At 36.6% G+C, this 24,194-nt stretch overlaps 1 protein-coding gene across 6 annotated transcripts in view; it reads right to left on the bottom strand.

The window, feature by feature from the left end:
• Window positions 1–24,194, bottom strand: part of Ankrd17 (ankyrin repeat domain 17) — a 136,377-nt gene that overhangs the window by 66,655 nt on the left and 45,528 nt on the right. For all 6 annotated transcript variants that reach the window (XM_087908884.1, XM_087908882.1, XM_087908883.1 and 3 more), the window contains exons 2-10: window positions 19,337–19,490; window positions 16,271–16,427; window positions 14,811–14,958; window positions 14,460–14,607; window positions 11,661–11,894; window positions 8,314–8,408; window positions 6,127–6,364; window positions 4,185–4,376; window positions 3,544–3,653 (exon numbers count right to left, since the gene is read on the bottom strand). In XM_087908884.1, the coding sequence (XP_087765010.1) occupies window positions 3,544–3,653; window positions 4,185–4,376; window positions 6,127–6,364; window positions 8,314–8,408; window positions 11,661–11,894; window positions 14,460–14,607; window positions 14,811–14,958; window positions 16,271–16,427; window positions 19,337–19,490 (1,476 nt within the window). The remainder of the gene's footprint in view (window positions 1–3,543; window positions 3,654–4,184; window positions 4,377–6,126; window positions 6,365–8,313; window positions 8,409–11,660; window positions 11,895–14,459; window positions 14,608–14,810; window positions 14,959–16,270; window positions 16,428–19,336; window positions 19,491–24,194) is intronic.

Genomic DNA, 24,194 nt, shown 5'->3' with positions numbered 1-24,194 from the left:
TTTTGACTCTTTAATTCTTTTCTTTTCTTACGGTATTCATATTATCTCAAAACTCATAAAATCTATCTATCTATATTCTTTAAACTTTTGTCAGGGTATTAATGGTCATATAGAACACTAAAGAATTCAAGAAAAAGGATTCATCTAGTTTTCTGTATATGATTCTGGATTTGAGCATCAGGTAACTAGGCATTAAATTTTTGTACTCTGGATGTACATAACAAATATTGATCCTTAAATATCTTTAAGATATACTGCATATGACGTTTAAAATGTCTAAGTTTTCTGCAGTGAACCAAGACCACGCCTAAGAGTGATCTCTGAAGTCTCAAAAAGGATAATAGGCCCCACAACAACCACTACACCAGGACCAGGACAACACCACTAAAATAAAAACACCACCTGAAGATCGACTTTGGACTACAAACTGCTCAAGACAATTTCAAGTTGGCTAGCTGAGATGATCCCGTCTCAAAGACTATTCTAGTAAAGACATGACACGAGTCCTTCATTTTGCCATTACATAGAGACTGGACAACAAATGATAAAGCTAACTCTCCCAGAACTTGGCAATTAACCCCAATTTTTTTTTTCACGATCCCTAGACAGCAGGAAGTAATTTTAAGAACATGAGGCCAACATTCCCAAAAAGTTGGGGGGGGGGGGTTCGTGGATCAATGGGTTAATGGATATTTGTTATCATTTAGGGTGGTTGGTTACAAGTTGTTATTAGTCATGGTCAGGAAAAAAGTTGAAGAAAGTAGATTAGATTCAGAGTTCTGGTTTTGAAAAGAAATAAAGGGGGATAGAGATATGACAGGATATATGGATAGATTATTGAATCAACTCTGAAAAGAAAAAGGGAGGTTATAGAAATAGTATAAAAAAGGTAGATTACTACCTTTATAATCTGCTTTTAAACCAAAAAAGAAACTATTAGTTTTAAATATTTTACATAGACATGGATTTTTGTATACTGATACAAATTTAAGATAGTTTTTGATAAAAAAAAATACTGTACATACATTTCTAATTTTGTTCAAAGTATTGCACCTATACAGTTCATTTAACAAGCTAATGCAAATTTCCAGTCCTCCAAAGTTATTACTAAATATTTAGAATGAGGAAATGCAGCTTAGTAATTAGTTATCTATTACAATCAAGCTTATAGTTACATTAGGTAGATTTTTAAGGTCAAACATATATTTTAGATAGACGGGCCATTTTCAAACACTTCAGTTATCTGCAGAATATGGCATTTAAGATATTTTAATAACATACAGTTCTTTTTTTTTTAATGTCAGAGAAACATGTCTGCTCAAAGCAGCACCAATCTAATCCAGAGAAGATGATAGGCATCGAAGAAACTCCATATGGAGTTTATCTTGTAGTACAAGTTAGCCACTGGGCAAGAAAATGCCCTTTTCTTTACTACTGACAATATGCTGTCCAAATGGGACAAGCAGGACACAAAAATAAGGACGGCCAAACTTTGCCCAAATAAGGAAGGACAGCCCTTCATTATATCCTGCTTCATAGAAAAGTCTGCCAAATACGCTAGGCCTCTAAGCTGAAGATGGATTCCCCAGCGTTGCAGAGGAACTTTGGGTGACTGTCCAGGTAGTCAGCTGTTTCTGTCATTTTTCACATTTTTGGGAAGTCGTTTGCTTGCACTTCCTGCTTATTCAGTCAATTCTAATTCCTTCTCGGGTCTCCAAGGGAGTTGAAGACTAGATATTTACAGTTTTCCTTGTTATCAGATTCTGAAAAGAAATTACTAAAAAAATGTAAGTGCACAAGGTTGAAAGACATACAAAGATAATTCTGAGTTGATAATTAATGCAAGTTAGGTGGATTAAGGTACAACCTTTTGAAATTATCAAAATAGGATAATGGATTTTTTTTTCTGAATGTGTCAAATGCAAACAGACCAGACCTTGATTTTGCCTGTATATATTGTATGTTTATTGCCTATATACATTGCATATAGTTACTGGATTTATTATACATAATTTTTCTTGTATTAGTTAATAGCTTTCTTTTTTTAAAAAGAGGGAAATGTGATTACCTTGTTTGTACTCTAACAAATAAAGCCTGGCTGAAGATTAGAGGGCAGAGCAAGTCACTAGTTAACAACTGAGGCCAGGCGGGGTGGCTCACATCTTTAATCCAAGCACATAAGAGGCACATGTCTTTAATCCAAGCACTAAGGAGGTGGAGACAGGAATTGATATGGCTGGGCGGAGAGAGGACTATTAGGCTGAAGGAGATGGAACTCAACCCTTTTGGGCCTGAGGATTTTGTATAGGTAAGAACCCTAGTGGATGGCTACTTTGCTTCACTGATTCTTCAGTTTTACCCCCTAATATTCGATTCAAGGTTTTTATTATTAAGAACATGTCAAATTCGAGATGCATCATCCTGCTACACATCTGAGGCTTCCACAGAACAGTGACCCTCCTGCTTCAGCATTCTGAATGCTAGGATATTTATACATCCTCTCCTTAAACCCACATCATTTACTGAAGGAGTCTCATGTAAAACAGACTAGCCTCAAAATTCACTCTGTAGTGAGGCTCCATTTGAACTCCCAGTTTCCTGAGTGCTACCACAAGACTACACCTTCCCTCCACACAGCTACTCCACACCTTCCAAGCATTCAGACAACTCCTATAATTTTTTTTCCAAATATATAGCTTTTTTGTCATAATTCCAGGCCTCCTTTTCCAAACCCCATCTAGCCGATGAAGTGGTATCTCAAATGACTAGTTACATCTTTTGACCTTTATAACTGTCCGTATATTCCTTGTTACAACTCTTAACATACTGTACTGAATGTACTTACAATCCATTTTAATCTCCTTACTAATATAAATTAGTAGTACTTGCAGTACTACTTGTGGGATCAATTATTCAATACTTAACATTTTAGTTAATAATGCTCAAAACACAATGGGCAATTTTTCCTACCTACAAAGAAATGCTTCTAAGCCACATTTACCTTAAGTAAACAACCAAGGATAACTTAATTAAGTACTATCTCCAGCAGAAAACATTTTTTTTCTTTTTCTTTTTCTTTTTTTTTTTTTTGGTTTTTCGAAACAGGATTTCTCTGTAGCTTTGGAGCCTATCCTGGAGACAGCTCTTGTAGACCAGGCTGGCCTCAAACTCACAGAGATCCGCCTGCCTGGACCTCCTGAGTGTCCGGCAAGAAAACATTTCTTTGTAAGGGCACAAGATAAGTAAACTGAATAATATTACAAAAAGAAGAACAAAACTAAATAATGTAAAAAGAGAAAAAATCTGTGACTTTAAATAAAAAGGGAGAAGATATGCCTTTGAATTAATTTCTTGGCTTCGTTTGCAGGGGCTTGGTCTCACCATGAACTCCAAGAAGGCCTTAGGACTCTGAACTCAAGTAGCCTAGGGAGGCCTTAAATTCTTGGGCATCTTTCTGCTTCAACCTCCGAGGAGCATAGGCATGTGCTACAATGCCTAATTCATCTTATTGTTATCAATAAAGATTTAAGTGATACAGCTTACCAGATCTGCACCTGCCTGTAGTAAGACGTCCGCTACATCTGTATGGCCATTTTCACAGGCGTATGTTAAAGCTGTATCTCCTGTTGCTGTCGTGGCATGAACATTGGCTCCTGTAAAAGTTAAAAATGATAGTAGTCATTTTTAAAACCATTTTTAAAAATCATCCTAAATCTGTTTCTTCAAGATAGCTCACAGCTCCTAAATCAGACAAATTATACATATACATTATTATATTGAGTATATTGACAACATCTTTAGAAGATGGGAATGTTTTCAAGAAACGGTTCAGGAGGTAAAAGCAACTGCCATTATGACTGACCATCTGAGCTCGGTCCTGAGGACCACATGGTAGAAAGAGAGCTGACTTCCACAAGTTGTCCTCTTCCCTTCAACATATGCACAGTGGCATGTCTGCATGCATTCACACACAAATAAATTAAGTAATTTTTTAAAGAAAAATTTGGAATAAAAGTATTTGAAGTTAAAACTGCACATACTTACTGACAGGTAAATTATTCAGAACATGCACAACGTATATCCTATCTTTTCAACACAAATTCTGTATACGATAACAAAAAAAATTTTGTAGTGTGATCTTTATTTATATCATGTAGTATATTCCCAAATGCAAAAATGCATACCTGCAGCTAGTAAGTATTTAACTAACTCCAGATGGCCCTCTTGAGCAGCTTCCATTAGAGGGGTAGAACACCCAAGTTCTATATCAGCTCCAGCCTTAATGAGAAAGTCTGCTACTTCCAGAAAGCCTCCACAGCACGCCAGGGTCAAGGCAGTTTCTTGAGTTTCTTCTGTCTGTGCATTGATATTTGCTCCTAAAAAAAAGATTCTACTTAAAAAAAAGCTCACGAATTTACTTAGATACAAACAAAACACAACTGCTTCCTAATGAACTATGTCTAAAGTAAATAGAAGTATCTCTTCCCCATTCTTGGCAGTCAAAATAAACGGGAGGAAAACCCACATTATAAGTCACTATCTTCTATACATAGCTGAAATACTTGTTTAAAAAGAAGGTATCAGTTATGACTACAGGGAGTCATAAAATTACACAATTCTCTCCTACAAAGTTTCAAAATGGAGGATATTAAAAATGTACTAATGTACTAAATGTACAAAATGTACTAATGGCATTAGATAGCATGTAACAAGTTTTTACTATTTCCTAGACAATATTAAAAGTACAACTGTTAAGGTACATTTATTTAAATTTGAATTTAGGGAAGAAACAATGCTAGAGAATGAACCCATGGCCTACCATATTAGGCAACTGTGTGGTGTAGGAGATTAAGCTCAAGTCCTTGGGAATTCTGAATAAATATCCACTGAGCAGTCAGCACCATTTAACATAAAGCTGAATAAGCTTTTTTTGTTTGTTTTGTTTTGTTTTTCAAGATAGGGTTTCTCTGTAGCTTTGGAGCCTGTCCTGGCACTTACTCTGTAGACCAGGCTGGCCTCGAACTCACAGAGATCTGCCTGCCTCTGCATTCCGAGTGCTGGGATTAAAGGCATGCACCACCACCACCAGGCTAACAAGCTGATTTTAATTCACGTAATCAGCTTGCCCTAGCAGCATTACCACCAATCTTACAACCATCACAGAGCTGACTGAAGAAGCACCGTCGTAGTAGCTTCCCTCCTTCCTTCCCACTAGAAACAAAATTATCATGCAGTGCAAATGATTCACATTTTAAAGTCTGACAGGTTGTGGTAGCGCACAGCTTTAACCCCAGCACTTTAGAGGCAGAGGCAGGTAGATCTCTGTGAGTTTAAGGCCAGCCCGGTCTGCAAAGCTAGTTACAGGACTGCACACACAGAGAGCCTGACTCAAAATTCCAAACAAACAAAGTATACTTTAAAACCTAAAGTTCCAGGCAATAGATCCTCTACATAAACACAAATAAATGTGTCACTTGTGCTAAATGGACCAGATTTCACAAGGCTAAAAACAAAATCGCATTCAAAGTACAAAGGAAGATTATTATCTAAGTGTAAGATATATAAACTCTTACATCATTTACTTTTCCAGAGATTCCTTATAGGCCAAGCTCCACAGTTTCTGATGTACATGTACCTAGCTTTGTTAGTTTCAAGTGAGTGTTCTGTTGTTTTTCCTCACACAGAGTATCCATAATGTAGCACTGGCTGACCTCAGCCTCCTAAAGACTGATTACAAACATGGAGACCCCACTTGGCCTGCTGCATACTTTGATCAAACAATTCACAGCAGTGCTTCCATTACAGTAAGTGTTTCATACTCCAAAGAATTCCCTATTATGTTTGGAGAATCTTGGTACTCATATTCCCTTAAGACAAATGTCGACATGAACCTTGATTTTGTTTATTTGTTTGTTTGCTGTTTTATTTTCTCACAGCACATGACTTGCAAAATTCTACACTGAAGAATATTTGACTTAGCCATGTTAAAGTAGACAACATAGAAATTTGGGAGCAAAAGCTCACTGTAAATATACTTAGAAGCGATGTGCTGAAATTCAGCCTTAACAATTAATTAAGACTTGTGACCTACTGATTTCTGGTTTAGTATTTACTACAAGTACTTACCTTGGCCTAGAAGTAACGCCACCATTTCTTCATGTCCCTCACGGGCTGCTTCCATCAAAGGTGTATAACCTTCATCATTGACCTCTTCCAGGCTAGCTCCTCTTTCAATAAGTAAGGCTGCAAGTTCTACATGTCCCCCACAGGCAGCTAAAGTCAATGGTGACTCAAACGAATCAGCCGGCATGTTCACTTGAGCACCACTGTCCAGAAGCAACCTTGCTACTTCAACATGGCCATCCTATTCACAAGCAATGAAAACAATTAAATCAGCACTATACGAAACTTGAAATAAATAAAAAAGACTTCCGAATTACCATATGACATCTGCTGACCCTTATTCAAAAGAATAAATCTACAGGTGAGTTTGGTAAACACATGCTATGTGATGCCTGCACTCTTCATCCTACAGAAGCTTAGGGATTTAAAGCAAATAGAGAAAATCGGTGTCTCTAATCAAGAAGCTTATCAGCCACCAAAAGAGAAGTGGAAGGAAATGAACAGAGACAAACCTACGGCCACAGAGATTCAGCAGAACAATGAGGACATTTAAATGGCAAGAGGCAAAGCTCAGGTAGAGAGAAAGAAAAATTTTCCTAAGATCTTAAGAGTGAGCAAACTTGATTTAGCAGGAAAAGTTTGGACACACTGGAGAAAAAGAATCATGTGTGTAAGGAACAAAAGAAGTAGATAATGCTTTCTTTATTGGTCATGTAAGCACCAGAAGAAGGGAGCTTATCTTATTCCTGGCAACTACTCAAGAATCTCCATGCTGTTTTTCTTTCCACGAACAGTTTCTTTTAACCTTTCATATACTTTCTTACACATATGGCACCTTTCTCTGAATATCTTATTTTCATGGTTGCATAGCTATTTTTGCAGTTTTGAAATGCTTCCCCATTAAGCCAAACCAAAAGTCTAACTAAGAGCTATAGCTTTTGAGCTAGACCTCCTAAGTGCCTGGCCTCTAATCATACACATTATATTTACATCCATTATCTATCTGCCTATCCGTCCATCCATCCAACTGTCCATCCACCATCTACTTATTATGTATTAAAACAGAGTATCATGATCTATCCATCTTTTATTTATTGAGACTGAGTACTGAGATTACAGGCATATATCTCCATGCCAAGCAATTTGCATTTATTTACAACATTTCTAGTGGATATGAATTAGATCTATTGTGTATTCATCCTTAATTTATCTGTCTACACTCAGGGTGTTTTCATTGGACAAGAATAGCAACAGTGAATGAACTTTCAGAGAGATTGCTGAAATTGTCAATATTATTGGTGTTCTAGGATCTCTTTTAATTCTCATGAGAACAGCAGAAGAAAATAGTAATTTTATAGACAAGGAACTCAAAAGTTCCAAGGAAATTTATACATGCTCAGAAGAGAAATTTTTACTAAAACACAGGGCTGACAATACAGAAAGTAATGTACAATTCAAGTACTAAATGATGATCATCTACTATTTCTCATATATCTCCCACAGCTTTTTCTCTGATAACCCTTTAAGTAGATTATAAATTAAAATACAAAAAATTCAAGGGTATTAATATAATTCATTTTCAAGAACACTAGAATACAATTCTTTTTTATACTTTGCTTTCAAAGATGTTTGTGTGTTATGTGTACGTACAAGTGCTTTTCCTGTTTTAAGTGTACCATGTGCATGCAATTATCCACATGGAAACACACATAACAAGAGCTCTTACCTGCTGTGTATGTGTGTATAAGGGGGGGAGGGAGAGAGGGAGCACGCGAGCGTGAATCATTGATTTTTGGAGACAGAGTCTCTCTACATAGCCTGGCCATCCTCAAACTCATGGAGATCCAGTCTCTGCCTCCCTAGTGCTGAGATTAAAGGTATGCATCATCTCGACTGGCACCTACTTATATCTTGACAAGGTCTTGCTATGTAGACATGGTTGAGCCAGTAATCACTATGTAATATGATCTTGCTTCAAACTAACAGCAATCTTTCTATTTCAACCTCCTAAATGTTGGGATTACGTGTGATCACCAAGTGCAGCTGAAAAATAATAGTTCAGCTGAGGTCCTAACCCACAATAAAGAAAAACAGCTTTTACATCAAAGGAAAGGTTCACTATTAAACAGTAGCTCTCCCTCTCCCACCTAGTATGAAAACAGACTTTGTATATGCATTCAACAATCTTACCATGCAAGCCTCCATTAGAGCAGTATGCATTTCATCTGTTTTATGCTCTTGATCAGCGCCTGCTTCCAAAAGAAATCGCACCATCTCTAGATGACCTAAATCAAACGTATATTGGATTATTTATACTTATTTTTAAAAACTACTTTTAAAATCAAAGTGATATATAATTTTTGGTGTATGTTGCAGAATATCTGATCAACGTGAACCCCACAACTTCATTATTTACTGGAAAAACCTGTTTCTACTCGTGGTATGGTTCAGCCCTAGCGCACACCTTTAATCCAAGAGCTTTCTACTTCAATACTGTAAACAGGAGTAATTAAATAGTCAACCATAAGTCAAGAGTTAGAACAAGCAACCAGCTGACAGCAAGTGAACATAGAATTATTAAGAAAAACAAAACAGAAAAAGGAAGTCAGGGGGACAGATAGGGAGGGACACAGGAAGCAGAACGGGGGTGACACCGAGTTTCAAGAGATCAGTTTTGACACTGTAGAAAAGGGAGAGGCTTCTAGGACACCAGGATAAGAGAAAAATCACTTGAGTGCTTCCTCTGACTCTGAGCTAGCAGGCTTTTACAGCATCTGGCTGCAATAAAGAATGAAGCTTTATTGGTGAAATGGAACAACTGAGATTTTGTTAAAAACAACAGATACAGGTAAACAAGCAGTCATTGTGTAATTCTTTCTGAACCTCATTCAGCACACTATATTTGTTTTTTTAAGATTTTTTGCTATTTTTAATTATGGTCTTTCCATGTGAGGGCAGGCAGTGCCCATGGAGACCTGAAAGGCTATCAGATAACCCTGGAGCTGGAGTTTGCAAACTGAACTCAGGTCGTCTGCAGAAGCAGCCATCTCATCACTCTTCCTCCACCCCCATTTATTTTTCAAGAGATAGTAGCCTGGGATGAAAATCATTCAGGTTATTTAATCTATGAGCTCAAATGCTTAAAATGACAATAATCAACACACGAACTTTTCAGGAGGAATTGTAAATCACATACATAAAAATATTCCTAAAACATCATTCAATTTATATGCATCCTTTACTTGGAGATAAAACATGATAGAAACAGACAATTTCAAATGAGTCTTATGTTTCAATTCAAGAAGTGACTAAAAAGTACAAGAGCAATTATACTTAAGTAGGACTGGATACCATATAAGATAGCAATATGGAGTAATTATAATCAATTTCTAATCACTAGAATTAGACCAGAAGGAAAAATATAGTGTGGTCCTAGATGATGAGGTAAATGGCTGGCTGACTATCCATCTCCCTTTCCCTGTCATTTCCAGGTATCTACATCAATGCTCAATCTGCCTGACTTCTAGACCCTTTCCTCAGTGCTGTCAAACGAACTCCCAGGAAACCCCACAAGAAACAGAAGAGGCTCACAGAGTTCACAGGTCCCTCTAAGTATTCAAGATGTACTCGACTAACATAATTTTCTAACTAGCTTCTAATTAAAGTTTACAAGCCCAATCTTAGAGACATTTGTAGAGCGCAGAAGAGGCTATCCACAAAGGGAGAAAGATCAGCGTTGTCATGTCTCTGGCAAGCTGGGAAAAGTAATGTAATGGAACCAATTTTGGGTTCAAAGATGTTTGTAAAAAGTGTATAAGACCATCCAATAAAAACTTCCCAAAGCTTAAATACTCTAATCCTTAATGAAGACCAGCCCATGTACCTAATTACTAAACAGGAGTAGGAAAATAACTGATTTCAACTGTGTTCTCTACGTGAAAATCTGCAACATCAGACACTCAAATCTGAACAATTTAAATTTTAGCCATTCATACATGTAAGTATAACCGTCTCATACTTAAAAGAAAATCAGTTCTAAAGACAATAAAAGATATTGGCCACTCTTAAACATAGTAAAACAAAGCAATGACAAGGAAAGGACTAGGCTGAGGGAAAAAAAGATGAGGGTGGAAACTTTAAGTAGGCACTCATTTACAAGTTTATGCAATTTTAAGTTTCTTAAAAATCTTTAATACTGATTATATGTAAGTGGGCAAATCTGGCCAACCTAAGAATTCATATTCTGAGCTGGGCATGGTGGTGTATGCCTTTAATATCAGCACTCAGGAGGCAGATCGTTCTGAGTTCGAGACCACCCTAGTCTACAAAATGAGTTTACGGATAACCAGGGATGTTACATAGAGAAACCCTGTCTCAAGAAACAAACAAAAATAAAATTCATAATCATATTAGTCACATTTTCAGACTGGTAGCCATTTAATTATCAAGTATCTTCTTGCATAAGTTAAACAATTTCCAGTATGCAAAACCATCATGAAGTGTAATCACATTAAAATTATCAGCTGCCTCTGATAAGACTGTCAATTTCATTGACAGCATTTACAATGCTGAGATGATACAGTAGTTTTTTGTTTTGTTGTGGTTTGATTTTTCGAGCAGGATTTCTCTGTATAACAGCACTGGCTGTCCTGGAACTCACTTTTGTAGATAGGATGGCCTTGAACTCACAAAAATCCATGTACCTCTGTCTCGTGAATGCTAAGATTAAAGGTGTGCGCCACCACATCTGGCTTATTAATTAATTTAAAAAAATACTTACAATTAACAACACTATACTATTATGTTTTATTGTTAACTTAAAACTGATCTCAATGTTCATAGCAGCATTGTTTATCATAGCCAGAACCTAGAAAACAACATAAATGCCCCTCGATCGAAGAATGGATAAGAAAAATGTGGCACATTTACACAATGGAGTACTACAAAGAAGAAAAAAATAACGACAGCTTGAATTTTGCAGGAAAATGGATGGAGCAAGAAAACATTAATTTGAGTGAGGTAACCCAGACACAAGAAGACAATTATCACATGTACTCATTCATAGGTGGTTTTTAAACATAAAGCCAAGAAAAGCAGCCTACAAACCACAATTCCAGAGAACTTAGACAACAATGAGGACACTAGGAGAGACTTACATAGATCTAATCTACATGGGAAATAGTAAGTAGAAAACGACAAAATCTCCTGAGTAAATTGGGAGCATGGGGACCTTGGGGGGAGGGGGGGAGCGTGACTGATGGGGGGAGCGGAGAGGCAGAGAGGAGAGCAGAGAAAAATGTAGAGTTCAATAAATATCAATTTAAAAATATAAGTTTTCAAATTTCTAATGTATTGTTATTCAACACTGTGCCCTGCACTAAGTTTATGTGGCTGAACTGTTTGGAGATAAAATAATCCATCTTTGATCTTGTTCTCCTTTCCACCATATCTAAAATAAAACATTGAACAAGTTATATATAACATAAAAATAACTGATCTCAATTTCATCATTTTATTTAAAAAGATTTATACTATACCTTTATAACAAGCTAATGTAAGGGCACTCTCTTTAAATTCATTGGAATGCGTGTTGATGCCAGCTCCATTTTCTAGCAGCAATCTGGCTACTTCCACATGTCCAGCACTTCCAGCTTCCATAAGAGGAGTATGACCATTTTCGTTATGGTCCTCAATACTAGCACCGGATTCCAAGAGCACCTTTACCACATCTACATAGCCTCCGGCACAGGCGTAAGTAAGGGCTGTGTTGCCTGTTTGGGTAAGAAAACAATGCAGACATTAGCATCACTCACATGCACACAAACACAATGCACATGCATCTTAGCCCAGTGAGATGCATAAATAGACATACCACCAAGCCAGACAACCTGAGTCTGATCCCCAGGACCTAGATGAAGGAGGGAGAACTGTCTATAGCAAGATGTCCTTTAATTTTTCCACATATACCATGGCACATATGTGCATGCACACACATGAATAAAAATAAATGTAAAAGGTTTAAAAATAAAATATCAAATTTACATTTGCAAAGTTGAAATGGAAAACTGTATCCATAATAAATAGTTAAAGACACATATAATTGCATTATTTAATTGTACTTTCTCTTTCTGAAAAAAAATTCCTGTCCTTCCGTTCTACTTAAAAACAGTATTGTACTTTGCCTAGCTAGTGGTATGGGCTATAATTTCAACTATTAGAAGGCCAAAGCAAAAGGATGAGAAATTCAAGGCCAGCCTGTACTACAGAATGAATCGAAGGAGAATCTAGACATCTTCATAAGAAACTGCCTTCAAATACAAAGTAAAAGGTCTAGGAACTTAGCTCATTTGGGAGATGCTTGCCTAGCATGTTAAAGATTCTGGGGTCAATCATTTGTACTGACAAACAACAATACCAAATACATGCCAAATTATAGAAAAACCAGATACACATAACAAGACCAGAGAATTAAGATTTGACAGGGAAGTTACACCATGGATGTATCAAAAAGAAGAAATCTCCTGGAGTCCCAGCCCTAGACAAAGAATTATAGGCAACTACTGACTGTTAATATGTGAAGATTCAGCATTTCCCAGACATGAGTCCCTTAATTAATTATCTAATAACAGGTGATCAGCCCTAAAATCACATACACACAACCCACACTAAAAGAACTCAGTAGGCCATATTTATATATTCATGAACATATATGTAACAATAAATAGTAAAAAAGATGCTGTCAATTTGAGAGGGAGTAACAAGGGTGGGGGGGACAACATAAAATGGAGGGACATCAGAGGGTTTGGAAGGGAAAAGGGAGGCAATGGAGGGAAGACAGAGATCATGGAAGTAATGTATTTATACTTCAATAATAAAAAAAAAACCTTTGGAGAACTGTAAATGAGCTGTGCAATTTTTTTCCTGAAATCTTTTCTTTCCCAAATGAGACAAAAGTTAAAGTTAACTTTAATACAAAAAATGTTTCATAAGGACTTATTTGTAATAAATGTCAGCATACATCATATCCAAAACCTATCATATATAACCCACATACTAAATGACCAATGTCAAATAATTTTTAAAGGATTCACTGTTTTGGTTTTGGAACATATTATGCAGTTCTAGCTGACCTCAATATATAGCAAGACTGACTTAGTCTCTCCTATGCAAGAATTGCAGGTCTGAACCAAGACAATAAGCATACAGATCCCTTCCAGTGATTAATAACTTCCCATCAGAAAGAATGAAAGAAAGCCCAACCTGATAAATGAAAAATAAAATTATAAACTTCTCTTTAAAACACAACTAAATTTGATTTTAATCTGAAGAAAACTCACAAAATACAATTTCATACAATACTAGACCCAGTTTTGACCCTACCTCAGATAAAGAAATTAGATTAGACTAAAGTAATTGCCCATTGCACATGTTTTCATAATTCTTTTTCCTGGGCAGCAATTTAGCAAACTAGAGGGTCATGGTCTAAACCTTGCAACCCATCCTAGTCTCCCCACAGCTTGCACTAATAGTAAAAAGGAAGCCAGGGTTCGAGAAGGATAGGCCATACTTCTCCACATCTACAGAGCAGTCTTTCAAACCGAGTGCTTAATATACTTTAAAAGAAGCTAAGGAATGTCTAATAAACTTAACAGGACACATTTCTTTCAATATTATTTTAAACCTCAAAGAGACTTAGGCAAATATGTAGCATTTAAGTGTTGTGGAATATTATTTTAAGACGTGCAACATTTGTTTATGCTGTGGAACATTTATTTTAATGATGAAAAGATGTGTTGCATTCTCTTATGTTGCATTTGTTTAACTCTGTGAAGCTGTTTTACTTTGCCTATCTAAAACACATGATTGGTCTAATGAAGAGCTGCTTGGCCAATAGCTGAGCAGAGAAAGGATTGGCAGGGATGGCAGGCAGAAAGAATAAATAGGGGGCATCTGGGAAAGGAGACAGAGGAGCCAAAAGCGGGGGGGGGGGGGGGGGGGAAGAGGGAGGGGCGCGGGCGGGACTGTAGCTATACAACCAGCCACGTTGTAAGTAGTAAAGAAAGGGATATAGAAACAGAGAGAGATAAAAGGCCAGAGGCAAAAGTAGATGGTATAACTTAAGAAAACCTGGTTAGAAACAAGCCAAGCTAAGGCTGGGCATTCATAAGAAATAATAAGGCTCTGTACGTGTTTTTTTGAAAGCTGGGTGGCAGGCCTGCAAAGAACAAAAAGTCAAGAATAAAAACAATCAACTACACTTAAGAATACTTTCATGAGAAACAATTATTAAAAGGGATGCTACTAGCTAATGAAACTGAAAAAGAAGTATGCATGACCTGTTGAAGACTGGGCATTGACATCAGCTTTATGAGCTAGCAGCAACTTCACGATCTTGACATGCCCTCCATTAGCAGCAGCCATTAAAGGTGTAATGTCACCTTTGATTCCCCTGTCTTCCACGTTTGCATGCATTGCCAACAAAACCTTGAGAAAGAAAAAAGTTTATAAAATATTAAGGTACCCTGAAAGTTTAATATTTCTATAATACCTGTCTACTCATAAGATTCCTAAGAATTAAAAACTACAAGCTGTATGCAACAAGACTGCTGTAATGAGCTCAACAGGAAACAGTTTACTCTTCTAATAATGACAGGCCTCTTTTAAAGGCTTATTTTCCTAATACAGACCTGTGCAAGCTCATAGTATCCAGCAGAACAAGCTAAACAAAGGAGGCTCTCCCCTTCCTCGGTGTGTTCATTTACACTTCGACCTTCAATGAGTAATTTCCGCACAGCATTCACATCTCCTTCTGAACAGGCCTCTGCCAAACTGCGGCTATGACAAGAAGAACAGCATCATCTCAGGGAATGATATTAAAAATTTGCATGGTAAGTATTCTTAATGTCATTCTAAATTAAAATTAATCAGTATTCTAAAATGTTTTCAGTGATGCAGTCTAATTCACATTAAACAGTGAAATCATATAGCAGAAAAATTTAAACAAAAACAATAGATTAAGTTTTCGTTTAATTACTAGAAATTTTATGACATTAATAAAATATAAAATGGTAAGACAAATACTAATTATGAAAGCTTACTGAGTTCTTCCACCAAGTAAAAGAATATCAGACACAAGATGGGAGCATGTAAAGTTAATAACTGAGTACCTGGGAAATGTGCACTCATCCACTCACCTCAGGTGTTAGTCCTCCCCTTCCACCTTGTTGAGACAAGGTGTTGTTTACAGCTATTGAGTCGGGAGAGTGGGCCCTTGACCTGAGAATGCTCATCTCCACTTTCTATGTCATGCTCACATCCTCACCCTTACTCAGCAAAAACTGTACCCACTGGACCACCTCCCCACACAGCTTTATGGTCAAATTAGAGGAAGAAAAAAAGAAATCAGTAAGAACTGAAAACGGTAACGTAGTAATGACACTTCTTCAGATGCTCTGCTCCCACTCCAGGCTTTATGTGTGAAATATGATGTTCATTATACAGCCTAGAAAGCATTAAAATATTACTTATAATATGTTGAATCCTTACTAATACTAAAACCAGACATACAAGAAACTGTGAGACACAAAAATAAAGTCTCTTGGCCTAACATTCATTGGTAACGGGAGTTATAATATTTTAAAACTTCAGAAAACAAAAACCTAGCCTTCCAAACTATACACATGAACTGAAAGAAATACAGTTGAAAGAATAGTATTTACTTCTATAAATACATAAGAAAAGCAACATGAAGTTTTTTTCAAGTTTTAAGATTTTTACTATTTATGTGTATGTTCCTGTGTATCTACACGTCACTTGTGTAGAGGTGTCAGCAACCATTATGGTTGTTGGGAACTGAACTCGGTGTCCTGGAGAAGAGCAGCGAGCTGTCCTGACAAAGAGCTACCATCCCTGTACCAACAGCCGTCAGTACAGTCAGAAGACAATGGTGTTCACCTCACCTTGAGTTCATCTTCCAGTCTGCTTATATAACCGGCACTAAGAAAATTACAACTTAAAAGGTTCTTTTATTATGTGAGAAAGGTATTATGGCTATAGTATCAGGCACAAAAAAATTGCTGGATAAATATTAAATACTTTTCTTCTTAGAAAAGTCATTTTAAACTGATCACAACACAAAAGCACTCACTTGTCCGACTGCCCTGCATTTGCTGTGCTTTCAGCTCTCATTCGCGTAAGTGCAGCAGCAGCTTCATCCAACGCACAGCTGACAGATGATGTCAACCTCCGGAGAACTTCAGGGTCCGCAAAGGCTTTACCATCAGCCGTGGATAACTTGCCTATTCCTATTATATATAATTTCACACCAATGTGGAAATACACAAAAGGAAAACACAGCAAAACTCAGGTTACTAAAATCCGGCACGTTAACATAATCTTCATATACTATAATGGACATATCTGGCTATAATCATTGGTGAACAACTTTCCTTCAACCTAAAAAGCTTATCCACGCTTTAGTTCCTGGACACATGATCTGACACACTAGTATAAGATGTGGGTCTTTAGCCTATGCTGGGACAGACAGGAGTCTTTGAAACAACTGTCATGTCTTCGAGAAAAGAACCTATGCTCAGAGGTTGTTGAGCTGTAAGCACTGAGTCATGAATTCTTTAGTCATTTTTTTCACCACATGCAGAAACACTTCCAAAAATTAAGTCAATATACAGCAAAACAGAAAAACAAAAAGAATTTTTCACTCATTGATGCCACAAGTGCCAGCAATATCACTCTATTCGTAATAAAGCAAGCTTACCATGATTAACACTCATTATTATTTTATTTCCAATTACCAATCTACATCACCTGAGAGGCTTATTAAAAACCTAGGCGCTGAGCTTGGAGAGACGGCTCAGTGACTAAGAGCACTTGCTGCTTTTCCAGAGGACAGGATTTTGTACCCACAGCAGGCAGTTCACAAACGCCTGTAACTCCTGCTCTAGGGGCTCTTATATCCTCTTCTGACCTCTATACTTGAACTCATGTGCAAACACACACATACACATTTAGTATCTCAAGTTCAAAGATATGCGGGTATCATTAATGTTAAAAGTCAAATTGTGATTGGAAATCTATTGTGGCACAATTGAAATCAATTTCACGGATTTCCAAATTAGAATTAGCTACAATTTCTCAAGCTATTACCATCTCTATAACAAATTCTACTCAGAATTTCCAAGAGCAAGCAGGAAAGACCAAACAAACTAACAGGAAATGATCATTACTCAAAATTGAATGTCTCATAGATCCAAAGTTCTGTTCTTTTGGTTTTCAGACCTGGATCTTTACTGTGCAGTTTAGCCTCAGCCACTCGAATGCCAGAGACTGCTGGGACTGTACCACCATGCATGCCCACAAAGATAATTTTAGTGGATAACCAGGATGCAACAAAAATATTAATAAAAAAATTAACTAGTGGTAGATTATGGTGGTCGTATGTCAAACAGCAATAACCAAAACTAGAAAGAGAATAGTGTAACCAGATTATTTTTTCCAATTTCACACATTTAATCAGTTGAACAGAGCACATAACATAGAGAACACATTACAACACCTAGGTATGATTTATTAAAGATAAGGGTAAATCATTTTTTTTTGCCCTTTCCTCTTAGAACTTAATAAAACTAAGCAGAACGCAATAGGAATTCCATCCTTGATAAAACTAAAATGCATCTTTAAATCTAAGGTACTGTGGGAAGGTAAGTAGAATAGACTAAGTAGAAACACAGCCATCAAAGAGAAGCAAGGTGATTCTAAACTAAAGAATTAGAGTTTCAGAAACAAGTGTAAGATTTTGGTCATGAAAATGGGGCACTAACCAGACCTAATCAATTAGATACAAGTCTCCATAATATTCTCTAAAATCAAACTGGATAGGACCTCAATTAGGCGACACTGAAATGTATCAGCTGGCAAAAGAGATGTGTTCACTTTTCAACTAAGTTTTTTATGTCACTGCTACTGGCTATAAACGAACTCAGGAATCATCAAAATAAAATACAATTTCATAGTATAAAAAGACAACCCAGGGGGCTGGAGAGATGGCTCAGAGGTTAAGAGCATTGCCTGCTCTTCCAAAGGTCCTGAGTTCAATTCCCAGCAACCACATGGTGGCTCACAACCTTCTGTAATGGGGTCTAGTGCCCTCTTCTGGCCTGCAGGCATACACACAGACAGAAAATTGTATACATAATAAATAAATAAATATTTAAAAAAAAAAAAAAGACAACCCAAGGGAATAAAAATAAAACCAATTTTCAAATGCCACCAAGTTCTGGAAAAGACTAGGGCCTACAGTTGCAATATCAAACTTCAACTGAAACATCCAATGGCAGAAGACAACAGGTCAGTAATTTCAAGATCTGCAGAAAATTATTTTTAAACTAAACTTCAATGCATAAACTATTGAGCATCAATACAGCAAGACACTTTCACATTAGAGCTCAGAAAGTCTGCCTTTCAGAGGCAAATGAGGAAAAACAAAGCAAGCAAACAAACAAACCCCGCACATTTCACACATCTTTGTTGAGAACTATATTCTAGGGCCAGAACTAGGCTCAATAGTTACAAAACCTAGACAGTATGAAAGAACTAATCAATTCTAAACACAGACAGGAAATTTAGAATCAATAAAAGTAAATGTCTACATTTTTTTTTCCTTTGACTGACTTTTTGGCTCCATTTATAAGGGAATCCTTGAATGCATATGGAAGAAATCAGAAAGGCTATGATGAAGTCTCTATCTACATGGAATGACATGGGGATGTCAAAAAAGTAGAAAAAAATAAAAGTGACACAAGATTATCCATGTACTGATGCTCACTCAGTTGAAAAGACAGCTTGTATTATACACTGGAGGTTTCAATGCCATCAATTCCTATCAAAAAATTGCTGCAAACTGCAACTGAGTACTAAACCACTGCTGCTAGGATACAAAAGGACTGTGCTACTGCAAGCCTCTCGGGCTATAGTACTCCATTAATACAAAACCTACTTTCATATATATTATGTATTAAAGATATCAAACATTCATTCATTAGCAATAAATTCACTCAGCAGCACTGCAATTAAACTATTTTTCAGAGATTCTTACCTGATGTGTTTTTTCAAACTAATAAAGAAGCACACATTTATAGTAGCAAGAGATGTGTACGGATAACAAAGAAGACATGACTATCAAGAGCACAAGACATACCTGCAGCTTCTAGTAAAGCTTCCAGTCTAGCCTGTGTCTCTGGATCTACTGTCCTGAGGTCTGCACCATCAGCAGTGCCTGATAAGAGCAACTTGGAAGCCGTTTCCAGCATTGGATTCTCCAAATCATCCTGGTCCAAAATGAAAGACTCCACCTGGAAAATAAATACAGAAAAAGAAGTAAGGAAAGAAGGGAGGAGAAAAAAAATTAAGATCCGGGGGGGCGGAAATATATTTATATAATTACCAATGATAAGTACGATAGCAACACTAAATAAATTCAAATACCCAAAGCCCATTGTTTAAACTCAAGAAAATTAAAAGTTGAAGATATGAAAAATTCATTATTCAAATGCAATCTGTTTATTTACCGAAATCATATGCATTCTTTAATGTGTGCATAAGATAGGCCTGAGCTTATGAACATAAATCCTGGATACTTCCCTGTACCAACCCTTTAGGCAGTCATTTTAAACACTTGACTCTCTGTAGCCTTTGCACTTCGAATTTTAAAATTATACTTTATGCTTTAAATTTCAACTTTTTCATTACAATAAAAACTGTCAATTAAAATGGGAGGTTCGCATTAATCACTTTTAAAGATGTTTTCAAAACTACAAGTTTAATAAACACTGTTTTATTTTGCCAGTTGTACTCTGTAGCACAAAGGAGCATGTCATGAAAATAAATGGCTAAATTTTCTTAGATCTCAAAAATTGGTGAAAAGAGAGTTGGAGAGGTAACTCAGCAGTTAAAACCATATACTGTTCTTGCTGAGACTCCAAGTTCAGCTCCCAGCTCCTAAGCTGGAGGATTTACAAACACCTAAAAAAACCATACTCATGTGCACATATCCGGAAATATAGACACAAGCCTGTAATTTCAAAAGATAATAAACCTTTAAAAAATTAGTGAAAAGTAAGATCTGAAGTATTTTCGTTTTTTAACTACAAGTATGCAGCAATAAACAACACTTGTTTACTTCGGTGCTACAACCTTTAGGACAAAAACATTAACTTACTACTATTTTTATACTACCAATGACAATGTCAACATATTAGAAACAACAAATAACAAACATCTTAGTGTTATGAGGACAATAACTTTGACCTCCTGATACCTTGAAATGATATCCTAGACCCCAGAAAGTTTAAACCAGAGTGAAATGAAACAAATTTAAAAAGAAAGATATCCACCCACCATACCTCATTTGGCTGTTGATTTGAGAGTCTGGCTATGCTGCTCAGTCTAGCATCAAAATCCTGGACTCAAGATATCATACTGAGAAGTAATGGGAACCTAGGCAGACAAGACCCCACCCAGCAAAAATCTTAACGTGCATCTTTCTACCCGGCAATGCAAAACCTGCATTAAAAAACTGAAATAATGGTGAGCTCAAGAGATAGCTTAGTAGGTACACTAGATGCTCTTCAGAGAACCTAAGTGTGATTCCCAGTGTCCACAAAGTCGCTTACAAACACAGTTCTTGGGGTATCTGACATCTCCTAGTTTCTGCAGGCATCAGGCATGCTAGGTGGTCCATAGACATACATGTAGGCAAAACATTCATACACATAAATAAAGAACACACCATAAAATGTAAATTAAGAACACACACACAAAATAGATAATATAGAGCACAACATGCTCAAGTCTAGTATCTAAAAGCACAAAAGTAAGAAAAACAGTGGATTAGAAAAGTATTTTAACAATGACAGTGACTTTTTTCCACCCTCAAAAGTCACCACTTTAAAATGGCTATGTCTCTGCAAGTGGGTATATGGGTCTGAGTGCTGGTACTCTTGGATCTCTAAGGTATTAGATCCCTTTGTGCTATAATTACAGGTAGCCTTAAACAACCTGAAAGGATGCTGGGAAAAGAACTTATATAATCTGCAAGAACAAGGGGATGGGGGCTCACTTAACCACTGAGTCATTGCCCCCCTCCATTCCTTTCAGAGACAACATCTAATTGTACATATAGTCCAGGCTACCTTGGAACTCACTGTGTAGACTAGGCTGGCCTTGAATTCAAAGAACCACCTACCTCTGCACTACCACACCCAGCTTACCACTGCTATTTTTAATCAACACACACAGTAGTAAATTATGCTTTATTTTTGTTTTCACATGCAGAAGTGTATCACACCATGCATGAGTGATCAACAGAAAAGTTTCAGTTCATTTCTCCTTCCAACTTATGGATCCCAAGGATCAAACTTGGGTCACTGGATTTGGTAGCAAGCATCTTTATCTGCTAGAGCCATCTATCTCAACAGCCCATAAATGGCACTTCTAATATTTCAAAGACAATGAACACAGAACACTGAAATTGAATTCTGAAGATTGTAAATTCAAACAAATGTTAAGATGCCAAGGTTATACAATTTCTTTCTTTTTTTTTTTTTTGATTGCCTTTAAAATAAGGTTTCTCTATGTAGCCATGGCTGTCCTGAAGCTCCCTCTGTAGGCTAGGATGGCCTCAAATTCACAAGAGATCCACCTACCTCTGCCTACTGAGGGCTAGGATTACAATTCCATTCTTAACAGCAGCACCAACAGTATGCTAAAGCAAGACCAACAGTCTAAGTAAGTGCTGGAGTTAAAGTTAGCGGGGTAAAGCATAACTTCTACTTTATGAAGTGCACTTTGGGGTCACATGATTCAAAGCATCTTTGAATTCTGAAACATCGTCCAAAAAGATATTTCTGAAGAAAAGGTGTGCCCAAAGAATGACAAAATATTATCTGCTGAAATACCTATAACAATTTCAATGAAAGAAGTTAAAATATATAAATATGAACACAAGTGAGATGAACACATGAATAACTAAATATTTTAAACTATCTTTAGAAAGTAAAAAAGATTCAATACAATGGCAAAAATGGCAGGTGCCAAATCTCTCAAAAAAGTAGTCAAAGAAGAAAAGAAGAATTTTGGCCAAAATAACTACTCTGTTTAGAATGAGAGAGGAAAATACGTGGCACTGGCAGATACAATTCCAGTCTGCTGGACAAGACCACCAGCAGGAAGTTACGGGAAGGAGGTTTATGTTACAATGTATTATTACTAAGCCTAGTTAGTATAAATTTACTAGGATAAATACACTTGAAAAAAAATAGCAGTGCAAGGCCTATGAGATGCTAAGTAAAGGCATTTGCAGCTGGAGTTCCATTACCAAAACCCCATATGTTGGGAGGTGAGAAGAAACTCCAACAAGCTCTCCTCTGACCACAAGATGTTCATCATGGCACATTCCCCACCTCCATTATCAGTAATTTATTGCATGTATGGTATGTGTGTTCACATACAGTTTCTAAGCTCTTAGAAAATAAACTTTGTTTAACTTACATGTACAACCAATAGATATGGAATCTATGCTCAGGAATCAAGAAACTTTTGGAGGAGGAAAACTTCAAAGAATTGGAAATCTGGGCAGATGAGATGGCTCATCGTGTAAAAGGACAAGTTTAAGAACCTGAGGTCAATCTCTGGGAACAACATAGTTGTCCTCTGGCCTCCGTAGGCTCACTGTGGTACCTGTATCTATCTCCTCTCTTACTCACACACAAAACTACTAGATGGCCCTAAGATTGTTCCATTTTGGATTCTAAAAAGTTTAGGGTATATCTGAAGAAAGGAAAGCTAGTTATAAAATCTTTTATGGGGAAGGAAACAAAAATGCTCTTTTCACTAATTAAACAAACATAGACATCTTGTATTCAAAAGTATTTACTACTGTATTTACACATCAATGTATAAAAACCAATCTTAGTACTCAGAAACTTAATAATGATTGTACGAATGGCCAATAATACAAGTAAAGGAAAATGATACAGTGTAGGGGTAGTGGTGATGCAAAGGGCTACATGCAATTAGAGAAAAAGCAAAGAAAATTCTCCTTTTATACCATTAACCCTTTCCCCATCTGGAGGCTGTATGTATAGCCCTATGGTATACAGCTTACACAGCATGTACCAAGTCCTGGGTTCGATCCTGAGAGTGGCAAAGAAACATTCAATATTTTTTTCAAGTGGATTTTGTGTTCTATTCCCAATAAATGGAGATAGAATGACGTAATTTAATTTTATAAATATGCAAAATAGCCTCTTTTACAAATTCAAACTAGACCACGCATATATACCTCCTTTTCATGTTCTAAATGCTGTTAGTAGTTTACCCCTAAAAAGTATCAAAGTTTATGAATATTTGAGTATAATAACTAAGTTACACTTAAAGTACTGTAGATGTGTGTTAAAAATGATTATGTATCCATATTCTTGTTTATTAATATTTTGAAAATGTCATACATGAGCACTGTATCTGCATCACTCCCATCTCCCTGTCCATTCTTCAACTCCTCCAGTGTCCATCTGCCAAAACTCATGATCTCATCTTTAATTATTACTGTTACATGTACACCCATATATACACTTATATATGCAAACATGTATATATACAACCTACTGAGACCATTTAGCTTTGCTCATATACATATGCCCAAGGCTGATGACTTGGAATTGGACAAAATAAGCGGGAGCTTGTCTCTAGAGAAGAGTGATTTTCACTGTATTAAATTCTTGCCCATTCTAAAGAGAGAAAACTGGAAAAGAAATTTAAGAATCTTATAAGTAAAATTCGCAGGTCTACAGTTAAGAAACATACAAAGATCCTTATTAAAATGGGAGGTTTCTAAATATGCAGTACAGAGAGAACCAGGTAACCCAAGGCCCACTCATTCAATGCTGTGTACCAAAAAATTCAATGCTAGAGGAATACGAAACTCTACAAAGTCTAACTTTAATTTTCTTCTTTAGAAATCAAGATCCTAAGTAAACTCACTACTAATGACTAAAAGT

This window comes from Myodes glareolus, chromosome 8, assembly GCF_982192425.1.
Source record: "Myodes glareolus chromosome 8, mMyoGla1.1, whole genome shotgun sequence".
NCBI classification, from domain to species: domain Eukaryota; kingdom Metazoa; phylum Chordata; class Mammalia; order Rodentia; family Cricetidae; genus Myodes; species Myodes glareolus.
Note: the sequence above shows the minus strand (reverse complement) of the source record. Positions and strands in the feature narration are given on the sequence as shown.